Source organism: Dermochelys coriacea, chromosome 24 (genome assembly GCF_009764565.3).
Source record: "Dermochelys coriacea isolate rDerCor1 chromosome 24, rDerCor1.pri.v4, whole genome shotgun sequence".
Lineage (NCBI taxonomy): Eukaryota > Metazoa > Chordata > Testudines > Dermochelyidae > Dermochelys > Dermochelys coriacea.
This window is the reverse complement of record NC_050091.1, coordinates 5,410,442-5,424,364: the sequence shown is the minus strand read 5'-3', so window position 1 is coordinate 5,424,364 and position 13,923 is coordinate 5,410,442. Positions and strand designations below refer to the sequence as shown.

General features: G+C 45.7%; 2 protein-coding genes across 2 annotated transcripts in view; one reads left to right on the top strand and one right to left on the bottom strand.

The window, feature by feature from the left end:
* ITGA10 (integrin subunit alpha 10) overlaps positions 1-12,187 on the top strand; it is a 72,098-nt gene extending 59,911 nt beyond the window's left edge. The window contains 1 exon segment of the mRNA XM_043502077.1: positions 734-12,187. Within this exon segment, the coding sequence (XP_043358012.1) occupies positions 734-787 (54 nt within the window). The 3' untranslated portion in view covers positions 788-12,187.
* Positions 11,939-13,923, bottom strand: part of RNF115 (ring finger protein 115) — a 41,030-nt gene continuing 39,045 nt past the window's right edge. The window contains exon 9 of the mRNA XM_038382799.2: positions 11,939-13,366. Within this exon, the coding sequence (XP_038238727.1) occupies positions 13,235-13,366 (132 nt within the window). The 3' untranslated portion in view covers positions 11,939-13,234. The remainder of the gene's footprint in view (positions 13,367-13,923) is intronic.

The window sequence follows — 13,923 nt, the reverse complement described above, 5'->3', positions numbered from 1 at the left end:
TAATTTGGTTTAGCTTAATTCACTTTGGAAATGCAGTTTAAATTTAACTCACGCCAAAGTGAATTAAGCTAAACCAAATTAAGGCCACTGTAATTCTGAAGGAGCACATCCACACAGGGATTTTATGGGGTTTCACTAGTCCACTTTAGAAATTCACATCTGAGGTTAATTCATATTAATTTTGCTGAGTGGCCATGTGTGGCTGAGTCCTCACAGATGTGAAGGCCCAGGATCAAGCTGGGAAAAGGTCAGGCGGTTGAGCCTATTTAAATGACAGATACAGCAAAGGGAAGGTTGGGAGTTTGACCCCACAGTGCCTGGGCAGCTATGCCACAAAAAATGTAGTGAAGACTTCCCATAATGCAGTGAACCTGCAGGTGCAGTGGAGGATTCTAGGATACCTTCCCACAGTGCACCATGCCTTTAGCAACAGCATACTGCTGGGTGGACAACTGTTGTGACATGCCCCAAATTTATCAGCATCTTTCAGCTGCCTATCTGCTGCAGGGACCACCCCTCCTTTCCTTTGGCTGCAGACTACAGGTCTTGGTTTCCTGGAGGGAAACTGGCAGGCTGGATAGGGGTTAAACTCCCTTGCCAGGGGGAAGCGAGGGATTATTTGACCCAGCCCCACCACTGGTCTATTGCAGGTCCACAAGGTTTAATCACCACCTCCCTGGGAAAATTCACACTGATCTGTCAGCTTCCTCTCCCCTCTGTTCTCTCTCAACAGCTTGGATTCTTTACTCACAAGAAGATCCAGGAAGAGGAGGAGGAGCAGCAGTGACATTGCAGGGGGCTTCCTGCTCAGTTCCTTGCTACAACAAACTCACCGTCTCTCAAGCCCCACCACACTCTAGCCAATCCTCCCAGCCTCAGAGGAAGAGCAGCAGGGGTCGTGCTGAGGGGCAGAAGAGACCCGTACGCGGTTAGCCCATGAACATTTCCTTTGGCATGCCTGTGGCTCTGAGGACCTTACCACCTGTCTGTCTCTCTCGCTGGTGCCACATGGGTTCCAGCAGTAGAACTAACCGAAGATGGACCCCCTTCTGCTTGGGCTCACAACGCAAAAGATGGTGTGCTAGGGTTGGGGGGAGGAGGGGGCACACGCTAATCCCATAACCCTGCTAGTGCTCCTAAACTAAGTTGCATGAAGAATGCAGCTAGGTTCCCAAGTATTTTGAGCCCAAAGGGACTACAGGGAACCTTAGCGGCTACTAAAGCAGGCACAAAAACCACATCCAACAGCCAGCGTGGATCTCCCTATCAGCCACTCGACTCATCAGCCCAGGCTAGCTGAAATCAGACAACGGTGCCATTGGATGTAGAAACTCTTTCCACCTCTCCAGCTGCAGTATTCCCACTGCACTTTGAGCAATGTAGTCATTGCAACTCGTAGCCAGCCGGGGCTTGTCAATAAAGTTTGCAGCGTGGTTTGTTAAGTCCTGTAAAGAGTTAAGATAAACCTCACCCCACTTGGTCCTACAGCAGATGCTGTTTTAAGAGGGTGCAAGTCCGGTCACTCAGCCATGTCCGCTCCCTCCTCCTTAGGGCTTCCTTTCACTTAGGGTGGAACTGCAGGAATGCCCTGAGCCCCCATTGCAAGAGTGGGGCCAACATTAGTCACTCAAAATGGAGCCAGGCTTAGCGGGAGTAGAGTGAGGAGTCAGCACCACAGAGGCTGCAGGGCTGGGAATTACAGAAACCCTCTGCGTGAGCAGGACAGCTAGAACTAGGGAAGGGATGCCCCTGACCGCTCAGGGAGTGCCTCTTGCTCCACCACTGCTCTTTCCCCTTTCAGGAATGACTAATAGGAGTCACAGAGCACTCGGATGCAGATCCAGGTTACGCAACAACAGTCTGGGCATAAAGGTAAGGGGGACACAGCTTGTGATTAGAGAGCGTCTGGGTCTAGAAAATCCTCTGGGTGGAGGAGGCTGGGTAAGAAAGCATCACATCCCCAGCTACTGCTCTGTAGCATTGCTGCCTCGGCCTGTCCCTGGCAGAGCAGGATGTGAATCGTTCCCCTGGAGCAAGCCTGAAGGCCAGAAGATTGAGTTGCTTTGCACCTGCTGCATTTATCTCCAAAGGCAGAGGCCACAAAAGCCAAAGGAGCAGGGTTAAAAAGCCGCCCGTTATCTCTGCTCAACCCCCTTAAAACCTGAAGGATGGAATGTTCCTAGGACAGCCCCTAGCCTGCAGTCTGCTCCAGCACTGAAATACACACTGATTTTTTTCTTGACTCTAACCTGGACAAATAGAAGGTCCCCAGGGCAAAGTGTAACCAGCTCCTACTCTAAGCAGGTATTCAACCTCCACAGTCCATGCCCAGCCAGAGCTGAGACAGTTTTAGAGTGGGACGAATGTGGCGGACACAGATACAGACAGTAGATGGTCTCCTATAAAGCAGTTCAAAGAGATGCTCTTATCATTTGGTGCTAAAAATCATAGAACTGGAAGGGACCTCAAGAGGTCATCTAGTCCAGTCGCCTGCCCTTATGGCAGGGCTAAGTATTATCTAGATCATCCCTGACAGCTGTTTGTCAAACCTGCTCTTAAAAATCTCCAAGGATGGAGATTCCACAACCTCCCTAGGCAATTTATTCCAGTGCTTCACCACCCTGACAGGAAGTTTTTCCTAATGTACAACCTAAACCTCCCTTGCTGCAATTTAAGCCCATTGGTTCTTGTCCTGTCCTCAGAAAAATTGTTGTTCTTAACCTCTCCCTCCTTGTAATAACTTTTTATGTACTTCAAAGCTGTTATGTCCCCTCTCAGTCTTCTCTTTTCCAGACTAAAACAAACCCAGTTTTTTTTTTCCCAATCTTCCCTCATAGGTCATGTTTTCTTTAATCATTTTCGTTGCTCTTCTCTGGACTGTCTCTAATTTGTCCACATCCTTCCTGAAATGTGGTGCCCAGAACTGGACACAGTACTCCAGTTGAGGTCTAATCAGTGCGGAATAAAGAAGAATTACGTCTCGTGTCTTGCTCATAACACTCCTACTAATACAGCCCTGAAGGATTTTTTTTTTTTTTTTTTTTTTGCAACAGTGTTACCCTGTTGACTCATATTTAGCTTGTGATCCACTATGACCCCCAGATCCCTTCCCACAGTACTCATTCCTAGGCCATTGTTTCCCATTTTACATGAGTATCATCACTGGGGAGGGATAAGAACAGGTGAGACAAATCCCTGTGTGGGATGGTCTAGGTATGCTTGGCCCTGCCTCAGCACAAGGGGCAGGACTAGATGACCTCTTGAGGTCCCTTCCAGGCCGACATTTCTATGAAAGCTGAAGAGCTGCCTGCGTCAGATGCTGGAGACTGAAACTGACCAGTAGCCAAATGGGGAAAGAGGCAAAATCATCAAGCAGCACCAATGTAAAAAGTGAAGGGGACTGTGTTTGGGTTTAATAAGCAGAGCTTTGCCACAAAAGTAGTGTTTAGTGGAGTCACTTTCTAGCCTGAGGAGGTTAGATGCTGTCTGCATAAGGGGAATGACTAAGAAAATCTCCAAGGCCTTCTACACACAGGAACATCTGGGCTTCAGCAATCTGTATAACGCCAATGACCCTGTCCCCCCAAGGGTAGAATAAATCATGCAGATGTTCGCACTAACTGAACCCAAAGCAACCCCCCTGCATGTCCTGGTCTCCATTTCAGGGCAGCTGAATCCAGGCTAGTCCTTGCCTGTAGAGCCTTAATGGGGTTAGGTCCTGCAGCTACTGGGACATTTATAACAAAGGGACGAGCTGCAAGTTGACATATAGAAATGAGAGAGGACGACTATTGCTAGAAAGGGAGTTAAGCAGTTATCCAAGTAGAATGGCAACAACAGGAAGGCAGTTGGATCTTTCTGATGGGTAATTAACCTTCTCCCACCTTTATAGGAATTGGACAATAGAGGGGACCAAAATAACCTTGCTCCTGACCTAGCTCCTGGAAAAGAGCACTTGTATCTCAGACGTTCACTTTTACTAATTCACAAACCCACGCACCCCAAAATGAAGCTTTCACACTAATCCATCCACTCAAAACTTTCAAAGCCGACCCAACACTCCAACCACAGCGCCTATGGCTAAGTATCCATTCTGTTTCAAATCTCTATTATTTTGTACTTTGCTAACAGGCGTATGAAGTATTCATACTAATTATAGAATCAACCATTAATACTTGCCATTGTTTGTTAAGCGCTTTACGTGTCAACTACATCTGTCCAAAGGAGGAAAAGGAACATTTGATGAAGTCACAGCCTTGATTTATTTCTGAGTGCTTGTTATTTGTGGCACACAGCAGTGTTGTGCTCGGTGCTGTACAAACACAGGGCACAAAGAAGAGCCAATTCACAAATTTTGCTTGCCCTAGGACTCCCACTCACATGTGCATTAAAGAGGTTCCATTGTTCAACAACCACTTCTCGTTTCCCCCTCCCTCTGTTTGTGCCTTTGCCAACTCAAAGGAAAATCTGATCCCTTCCGTCTGCACTGAATACAAAACCAAGCAAATCCATGTCTCAGCTGCTGGAGCAAATAAAACATTCATGAAAAGAGGATGTATTCTCGTGGCTTCCCTTAGAAAAGCGGCCCATGCAAACAAGCTCCGAAGAGAGTCTCTCTAAACGTGGGCTAAAATCCACCACTAACCTCCGGCTGCAATCTCCTGCCTGCGTAGTGAGCAAATCAGTCTTTCCAGCTTCTGCGAAATCGAACAGTGCTCACTTCTTGCCACCTATATGATGCTGGCTGCCAAGAGGCTCCTTTGAATGTAGCTTTTGTTTTGGCTTGTGCAATTCTTCCAGCAGGTTTAAGATGACAATCATTAGCAGCAGCTTGGGGAAAGAGAGAGAGGGGACCGGATCCCAACTCTCAACAAGCAGGCAGCGTAGCAGACAGCACACTGGGCTAGGATTCAGGAGACCTGGATTCTATTGTTTTCTGCAACTAACCTGGTGGGTGACCTTGGGCAAGTCACTTTACACCTCTGTGCCTCAGTTTCTCTGTAAAAGAGGGATGACACTGGACCTCCTTTGTACAGCGCTTTGAGATTTCCGGCTGAATAGAGGTTTTACAATTAAAGCATCATCATCAGCTTGGAAGTAATCAGTTAAATAAAAGGCATTAGAGTAGTTTCAGGTCCCATAACCAGCTCTGCATCCCCCTGCCAATTTTGTGGTCTCAAAGCCACAGGTTCCAAACCTGCAATGGCAGATCCCTGCATCTGGGTGGAGCCCCACTGCAGGACTGGAGCATTAATTTTCCTATTTTAAAAAATGTTTTATGCAGCTAAAGGGCAGAGAAAGAGAGACCCTCCCACACCAGAGGAAACAGACTACCCAAGGAGAAGAGAAAAACTGACAACATTTTGTGCTGTCAACCGCACAGAGTAATTCAACATTTAACTATTGACTCTAATACTAGTGCGTTACTAATAGAATTAATTCCACTTTAAGGCTCCTTGACACTGCCAGAGTGGTATAAAAGGGCCTTGGGTGCAAATGAGAAGCTGACCCAGAGGCTTTTCATCTGCAGTCTGTTCATAGTCCTCTTCTGGAGGTTCTTGCAATCAGCAACAAGTGATTTTCAAAATAGAAAATATGCCTTAATACTTTCCTCTTGCGGATACACTTCTTATCCATAGATGTCAAAGCACTTTACAAAGGAGGTCAGCATCATTACCTCCAATTTTTCAGCTGATGAGAGAGGGGAAGTGACTCGCCCAAAATCATACAAGTCAGTAGCACAACTAAGACTAGACCCCAGGACTTCTGTCTCCCTGAAATAGCCGCAGGAGTCAAATTCAGCACGACTGTCTACGTCAATAAAAATGGGCCCATGTTTGCAAATGCACAAGCCACAACTTCCCTACTAAAGGCAAATTGGTGGGATAATATTCTCCCCTCTTATTCTCTGGAGGGCCAACACCACCAGCAGAACCCTCTTAACGTAGTGCTGCCAACACCCATGGATCCAACTGCAATTCTCGTGAAATTTAATGTTTTGTTTCTTAAAGCTCAAGCTCCTGGAGTCATGTGATGGCATGAGAATCTCAGCTGTCCTTAAAAAAAGGTGCAGAGGAAAGCTTAAGAATGGAAACCCTGAAGGTTCCCAAATCACAAAGAACCCAACACTTTTGGACAGTTGGTTTCCATGGATTTTTAAGCCAGTCTTGTGATTTTTTGACCGGACACCCCCACAAAAAGCAGCCATGGTAACACAAAGTCTAGACAAGGTGATCACGTAAGATGGCCGTTTATTACAAATGCACAGACAACAACAGAACCAGGCCAAGTTGGCTCCAAAGTGCATTCTGACGCTGCCTCCCACTCTGGTTTCCCACCGCTCTTTGTCATTCCCATGTTTTAATATGGAAAGTCAGTAAGAATGAACAAGCTCTTCTGCAGAGTGTAAACATGGTTACACAACTAACTGATCTCAATGATTACACATTTAAATCATTAAATAAAGACAAGGCAAAACCCCTAATTGATAGCATTTCTCAAGATTCTTTCCCTATCCCTTTGGGTACCATATAAACCAAAAGTTACCCGATCAGGGTTTCCTCTTTCATAGAGGCTTCTGAAGTTGGCTACACCAGGCTTTGCCATCAATTTATACTGTGGTTTCAGGTGAAACACAAGTGGGGAATATAATCCAAAGCAGCAGTCTGATGGCTCCTTATTTCAGTTCTAAATTGACAGCTGAAGTCAACAAAATTCAAACAGGAAATAAGATGCACATTGTTAAGAATGAGAGTAATTGACTACTGAACAATTTCTCAAGCGACATGGTGGATTCTCATCACTTGGAGTCAGCCTGAGATATCCATTATTGATACACAGAAGCTCTAGTTCAACTACAAGTTATTGGGCTCAGTGCAGGAAACAGAGTGAAATTCTACAGTCTGTGTTATAGAATCATAGAAATGTCAGGCTAGAAGGGATCTCGAGAGGTCACCAAGTCCAGCCCCCTGCACTGAGGCAGTAGCAGGTAAACCTAGACCATCCCTGACAGGACTTTGTCCAACCTGTTTTTAAAAACCACCAATGACGGGGATTCCAGTTCTCTTGGAAGCCTTAACTACACTTAAGAGTTAGAAAGTTTTCCCTAATATCTAACCTAAATCTCCCTTGCTGCAAATTAAGCCCATTACTTCTTGTTCTACCTTCAACTGAGATGGAGAACAGATTCCCCGTTCTCTTCATGACAGCCCTTAACATATTTGAAGACTTATCAGATCCCACCTCAGTCTTCTTTTCTCAAGACTAAGCATGCCCAGATTTTTTTAGTCTGTCCTCCTAGGCTAAGCTTTTCTAAATAGTTTATCATTTTTGTTATTCAGGTCAGTCTAAATCATTGATACTCAGACCTCATTGGTCCAGGAGCCAAATTAGCAATCAAGAGTACCCAACAGAGCCACAGTAGTTTGAATTCAATGGTTCATTTGTGTATGTTTTACTATTTTTATGTATTATTCTCAAAGCAAAATGATGGACCAAGTATTATTTTATTAACTACAATTGGTTAACAACATAGGAAAAGCATCCTGATTGGTTAATCACTTAGATTTAATTAACAACTAGTCACCCAGTGTTTTAATACCATGTGCTGCAAAGAGGCTCCCAAGCCTCAGTCTGAGCATCACTGGTTCTAGTTTATTATACTGGTCCCTTCTAGTCTTAAATTGACAGCTAATATTTTCCTCAAGTGAGTAGCGATTTGGGGCACTTCCATTTCTGGGTTCTCAATTTGAGATGCCTGAGAGGAGCCCTGATTTTCAGGGAGATGGGGAAGGGAGGTTCTGCACTTTCTGAAAATTAGGGCTCTTTTTAAGGTGTCTAAGGTGAGGCTTCCCAAAAATGAAGGCATCCCACGTTACTAGTCATGTTTGATTTCTGCGTTACAACTGTGCTGCAACATTTAATGAAGACTGTGTTTCTTTTGCAGTGGGATTTAGCTCTTGGGCCTGGTCTACACTTAAAACTTCTGTCAGCTGACCTAGGTTTTACAAGTAGATGCAGGTAGGTGGATGGACAAATATTTCCATCGACCACTGCTACGTTGACGGAAAAACCCCTGCCATGGCTTGAGGCTGTGTCTATACTATGGAGGCTATAGCAGCATAGCTATGATGGTGTTACAGCCCCCTAGTGTGGACATGACCTTGGTCATAAAAATGTATTCACAATATAGCCCGCTTCCCCACCAGGGAGTCATTAATTACAGACCAAACATAGGCTCATTCTCTGCCCCTACCTCCAATAACTTTACCTTCCGAGTTAGCTGTAGGATGGCTCAATTAATCATCCTTCCAACACACATACACCATGCAGTCCATGTGTCCCCTTTCACCAAATTTCCTTGCATTCAGTGTGTTAGAACCACCATTATCTAAACAGCTTGTAGATAAGCTCAGTCTGGCTTTCTCCTTTCCCTTTTAAATTATTCAATGTCAATGTGTCAAGCAAACAAACGTCTGTCTCTTTCTTGAACAGCTGCTTCTGGAGGCCTGTGAAATTCATCAACAAGCAGAGGGAGGAATGGAGAAATAAGTGGTCAAGATTACCCAGAAGAGTCACACTAATAATACGGTTATAGAACTAGGTGAACCAGAGAGCCATTCTGCTCTCAGTTCCAGCAGTGCAAAGCTGTAATAATTCAATCAAAGTCAGTGGAGTTAGCTGCTCTTTACACAACCCTGTATCTAAGGATACAATTTGGCCTTTCATTGCCACAAGACAGACCAATTCTACTGAGCTCACTCTAACACAACACAGATAATTTAAACCCTTCAGCCTTTTGTGTCACCTATGTGAGGATGCAGACATGCTGCAGTACTTAAAAAAAAAAAAAAAAAAAAATCACTAAAGACATGGGAGTGGGTGGAACAATCCAAGCAGATTTCTGTACACAAAGAAGAGTTGACAGGTAGATCTGCAGTCAAGGTGAAATGGGAAGCAAAACATTTTGAAGTGCCTGTGTGTCTTTGACAACCACTCAGAAGCAGAGATGCAATTATCCCTCCTTCAGCAAATACTACCAGTCAAAACCAAACAGGTGCTCTTGCCCACATAACCCAATTGTGAACAGTCATACAAAGAGCAGTACCAGTGCCCCTTACAGACTTCTCCTGTGACACAACTGACAGAGGTTAATTGCAGGTACTAAACAGCCAGATGTACAGAAGAGCTCACCTCCCATGTAAGCACCGAAGTAAGTGGCCAGGCATTCAGTAGGACTTTGTGTGTTGAGTGCCAAACATTCTGAAAAATTTGGCTTCATAAGTCTGGCCTGGTCAGATCCCCAGTCAAGGGAAGTCGAGTCTTAACTGAAGGCACTTAGCACATCGCTTGTGTCAGTTGTGACATATCCACATGGCAGCTGATTGGGCAAAAAACATGGGCGACTTGTCTGTGAAATCAGAACTGAACCAGGAAAAAAAAAACACACACACACACACACACACAAAGAATACTCCACAACATTGACATTAAGCTGCGTGAGCCATCAGAAATCCACCCACCCAATTTAACCGCCACCATGATTAAGGTGCAGATTTAGAGCTGCTGTGCCTGATTTCTGTATTACAATGGTGCTCACTGAAGTAGCAACTAGGTGACTGAAGTAGCAAACAATGTCTGGAAGCACCAGAAATAGAAGATGAGAAAGATTGGAGAACATATCAAGATACCATCTGGTTAGGTTGCAAGAGGTTAAACAACATCAGTCTGCCTGGCTGGGGATTAATTTCTTATTTTAAAATCAGAGCTTGATTTCAACGTAATACTCAGCAATTTTCAGTGATTGAGGGTTTCAGGAATGAGAGAGACCGAATATCAAGTCTAGAGGGTGTGTAGTTGGCAGGGAGATGCATTTGCAGGGGATTATGCTTTAGCATACAGCACCATCAAGTGAGAAATTAGGTCCCACGACGCGACGGGAGATTCAGAGATGCCTTTGCAAAAACCAAAACAAGCCTCCTGTGACAGAATAGTCACGTCGCTTAATGCATGACTAGAAGGTGCTCGGATGTGACAGTGACGAGGGCGGTCTAAGAACACAGAGACTAGAATAGAATAGACTCCACAGCGTGAATTTCCTACTACTTCCTCCCACCACCAATATACTTTTAGATTGAAAAAAGGGCAAGTGGTAGGTTTATACAATGCCTAGAACAACTGGGTTCCAACCTAGCTGGACCCTAGGTGTTAGCACAACAAAACAGTTAAATAATAATAAACCAAATCTCCTCTGCTATCTCCCAGAATGGAAGTTTATTCATTAAAGGCCCTCATAGGCCATACGAATCACTCACTGAAACCCTCCTGTATCCCAGCCTGTCTACCCCCAACAATTTAAGCCCCAACCACACTAGGATAAGAACCAGTAGCAGCACCAATCGTATTTCCCTGAGCAGTGGCACAGGGGCTGTCTGAGATCCAGTCCGCACACACCTGTCCCTTATGGAGTTCATTGCTTTAAGGGCCTAACACGGCTCTTGAGCGCACGCACACACAATCATCGCTGGCCAGGGAAGTGGTATTCCAATCCTGATAACTCCCACTAGTGCTGCAGCTTCAGCTTCTCCCGAGAGGCTCTAATAGGGGACTTTGCAGCTCCTGGTTCCCCATCTCGAGGCCTGCTGGAGGCTCCCATTGATTTCAGTATGCTTCGGATCAGCCCTGTTTATAACCAGGAAGATAAACCATCCTCGCCCAGCAGGAGATCCCTTGTGTGGATGGCGCCGAACAATTCAACACACATTATGGGCGGCATGCTAGACCCTCAGGACTGAGCTGTGTGGCACGTTCTGGATCGGGTGGGGATGAGGGGTGCTGAGGTCAGCCTGTGCTGAGAGCAGGGCTTCCTAGAGCAGGCAACGCTTAGGAAAATTCTGCTGCATGCTGACCTTTTAACATAGATCTAGGTGTGCGCACAGCGAGACGGTCCCAATTTTAACCAGGGGGAATCAGCCGCTCCCTGGCGTTCAATGGGCTCTGTTGGACAAAGATCAGTGCTTCATTTGTGCCAGGGCTGAGCCCTGCAACTCTAGGCCCACAGTTCATAGCCCTGGCACCTCTGGCCTTGCTGCATCAGTTACGAAAGTAAAAAACGATTCCTTGAGCCCTGGTACCTCTTTCATTAGAAATTAAACCCTGACCAGGATGCAAGCTCCAAAGTGGAGTCCCTTCCACAAGAATACCCTGCCGGAAGCCCCACTCCCATCCTGTTCAAACTAGGGGCTATCTGCTTCAGTGCCTCAAATCTCAACTCAGCACGCTCTGCAATGGTATTCTGGAGTCAGGCTTAACAACGGTGTCCGCTAGGATTGTTCCACTGGGCCCTGTGACCAGGGCACAGCTTTCTAACCAACACAATCAAGACCAAAGTATCAAGTGCCCGAGCGCCATTCTCAAAAGTGACCTAGGTGCCTCAGAGCTGAAGTCCCGCTGACTTTCAATAGGACAGGTCAAGATTTTCAAAAGTGACTAGTAATTCCGGGTGCCACTTGCGACGCCTGGAGGGGGCCCAATTTTCAGAAAGTGCTATGGACCGACTTTCTGAAAGATCAGGCTCCTTTAAGGTGCCTTCAAGTTGGCTACCCAAAGCCACTAGTGACCCTGGAAAACCTTGGCCATGAGATCCCAGGTCACTTTGGAAAACAAGATTTAGGTGCTTTTATAATTTTACCCTAAGTCTGGTACTTTGCAATTCAGAATATATGTCTGTTTCCAAAACCCATAGGAGTCTTTCCCCTGACTCCCAACGGTCCTGGATTAAGCCATTAACATAAAGAACCCCTTTAAGCTAGACCCTATGTTCTTTAATAAAGAAGTGGCAACACTTCTGCCTATTTTGTCTCCGGTTATTCTTTTGGTACCTTTCAAAATCCCTTATCCACCCCTGCAAGCCCCTCAGCAATCCTCTCAACATTTGATCTTCTTTAGAAAGGCCTTTATTTGACTTTATAGTAAACGAAACACTAGTTTAAATCAAGTGTACCTGGTACACTGTTACAGCAATGAAGTGGCAACAATTTTAGACACGACCTACCCTCTCCTTTCCTCCTTCTCCGGGCTGATCCACTGATTTAACACTGCCACAGGTGGGTTAGTGGGCATTTTACGCTCAAACATGATTTGGACGATAAAAACAAGAGCTAAACATGGATGAAATGTTACAGAAGTGGAAAAAAAAAGTGTCTCTCAATGTTATCGGTCTAGGAGAATTAAGATTTCATGTTAAACACTGAAGAATCAGCCATTAAAACAGTTATGCACAGTTAAGTCTGTTTACCTGAAGGATGCCTTAAAGTGGTCCATATGATACAAGTCAGTTAAGAATCCTATATGAATTACTGTCCAGATGGGTTTAAAAAAAAAATTTCCAAACAACCCGTTTTGGACAAACCTGGGAACATCGGCACATGGATAAAAACTAGAAAAATCAGGTCATGAGACAAAAGTGTTCTGTGCATGCCTGCTCCCCAGAATCCTGGATGACTCTGCATCTCCCAGCCCAAAATCACCCCTCACAGAAAAGCCATGGGCAAGACATTTTGATCCAAAGAGATTCTTCATCCTCTTATCTTATAAATTCTCACTCCCACCCCCGTAAGTAACCTAGAACACTGTGTGTATTTACTTGAATTCAAGAGAAGAGGTAAACACTGATGGATTCAATTTCACCCACTCTGTTTTAGGGGAGCGGAATGGGGTGAGGGAGATGTGTCAAAATCCTTGTTTGCATCCCTTAGCAGCTGCTCCCATCTAATCAAATATGTTACCAAAACGGGAGTATTCCCCCCTGCCCCAAACTTCTCCATGACATTTTATCTAGGAACACTGAGGGTAAGGTAGGGGGGAATTCCATCTCAATGTTGAACGCTGCCCGACAGCGCTCAGGACCCCAGTGAGCCTGTAGAGACGGAAATGCTCCCTTCCTCACACACTTTGAAAGAACCACGTTAATTAAGGTTTCACAAGTATAAAAATCAGACCACTCACTCAAAGACTCTGAATTCAGGACTAAAGAGGCAATTCTGATGGAGATGCGATTCGCTCGGAGATGCGCGTTTAAGTTTTGGAAAGGGACAGCACTCGTTGCAGTAATATCATGGGTTGGGTTCCCTCCCCTATATTTCCTGCTACTCTTTTTTTGTTGGTTTTAATTATAATACAATTTACAACTGTAGTAAGAATACTACGGCCACAGCCCCCGGGAAGCCCTCAAGCTTCAGAAAGTCCATCGATCGTGTAACTGGCTTTCGCTGCTAAAGCTGTTACTTGCTGAGGCCTCCGGGTTCTGTGTTTGCCGAGTGGAATCCTCGCCATTTAAGCTCTTTCTGCAGACTGGACACGTGTCGTGCTGAAACGGAAACAGGAATGTACAGTGAAAGCCCATCCCCAGGACCTTGGTAGCCAGTTAGCAACCGCTGCTTATATAGCAACTTTCCGTCCCATAAGCGTTTTATGTACAGTACTTGGGGAATTCCCGTCACCTACCATCAAAATGCAGCCACCTCTGGGTTAGCACAGGGCACCTGATTTAGCAGTGCCAAGCAATGTTATACCTAGGCTTGGCAGGATTCAATTTTAAATCGGTAACTGTTGATAAATGCTGATTTCAACTGACACACTTAAGTGGTCACTGGCCCTGCTGGGAGCCCTCTGCAGCACTGCTGTCACAAGAGTGAACAAGCGGGGCCATGACAGCAGAGCTGCAGCGGTCTCCCCAAGCTGCCTCAGGACTGGCAGGGTAGAGCAGAGTAGACACGCCAGGACTGCAAGCAGGACAACGAGCACCCAGCTGCAGGCGGGAGGTGGCCCCACTGCTGAATGGCTCCTGTGGCAGTGCAGCGACCCCCTTGACGGCACAGCTTCGGAGATCTGTCACCAGCCCACAGCTGTGCAGGGAGCCCTGTG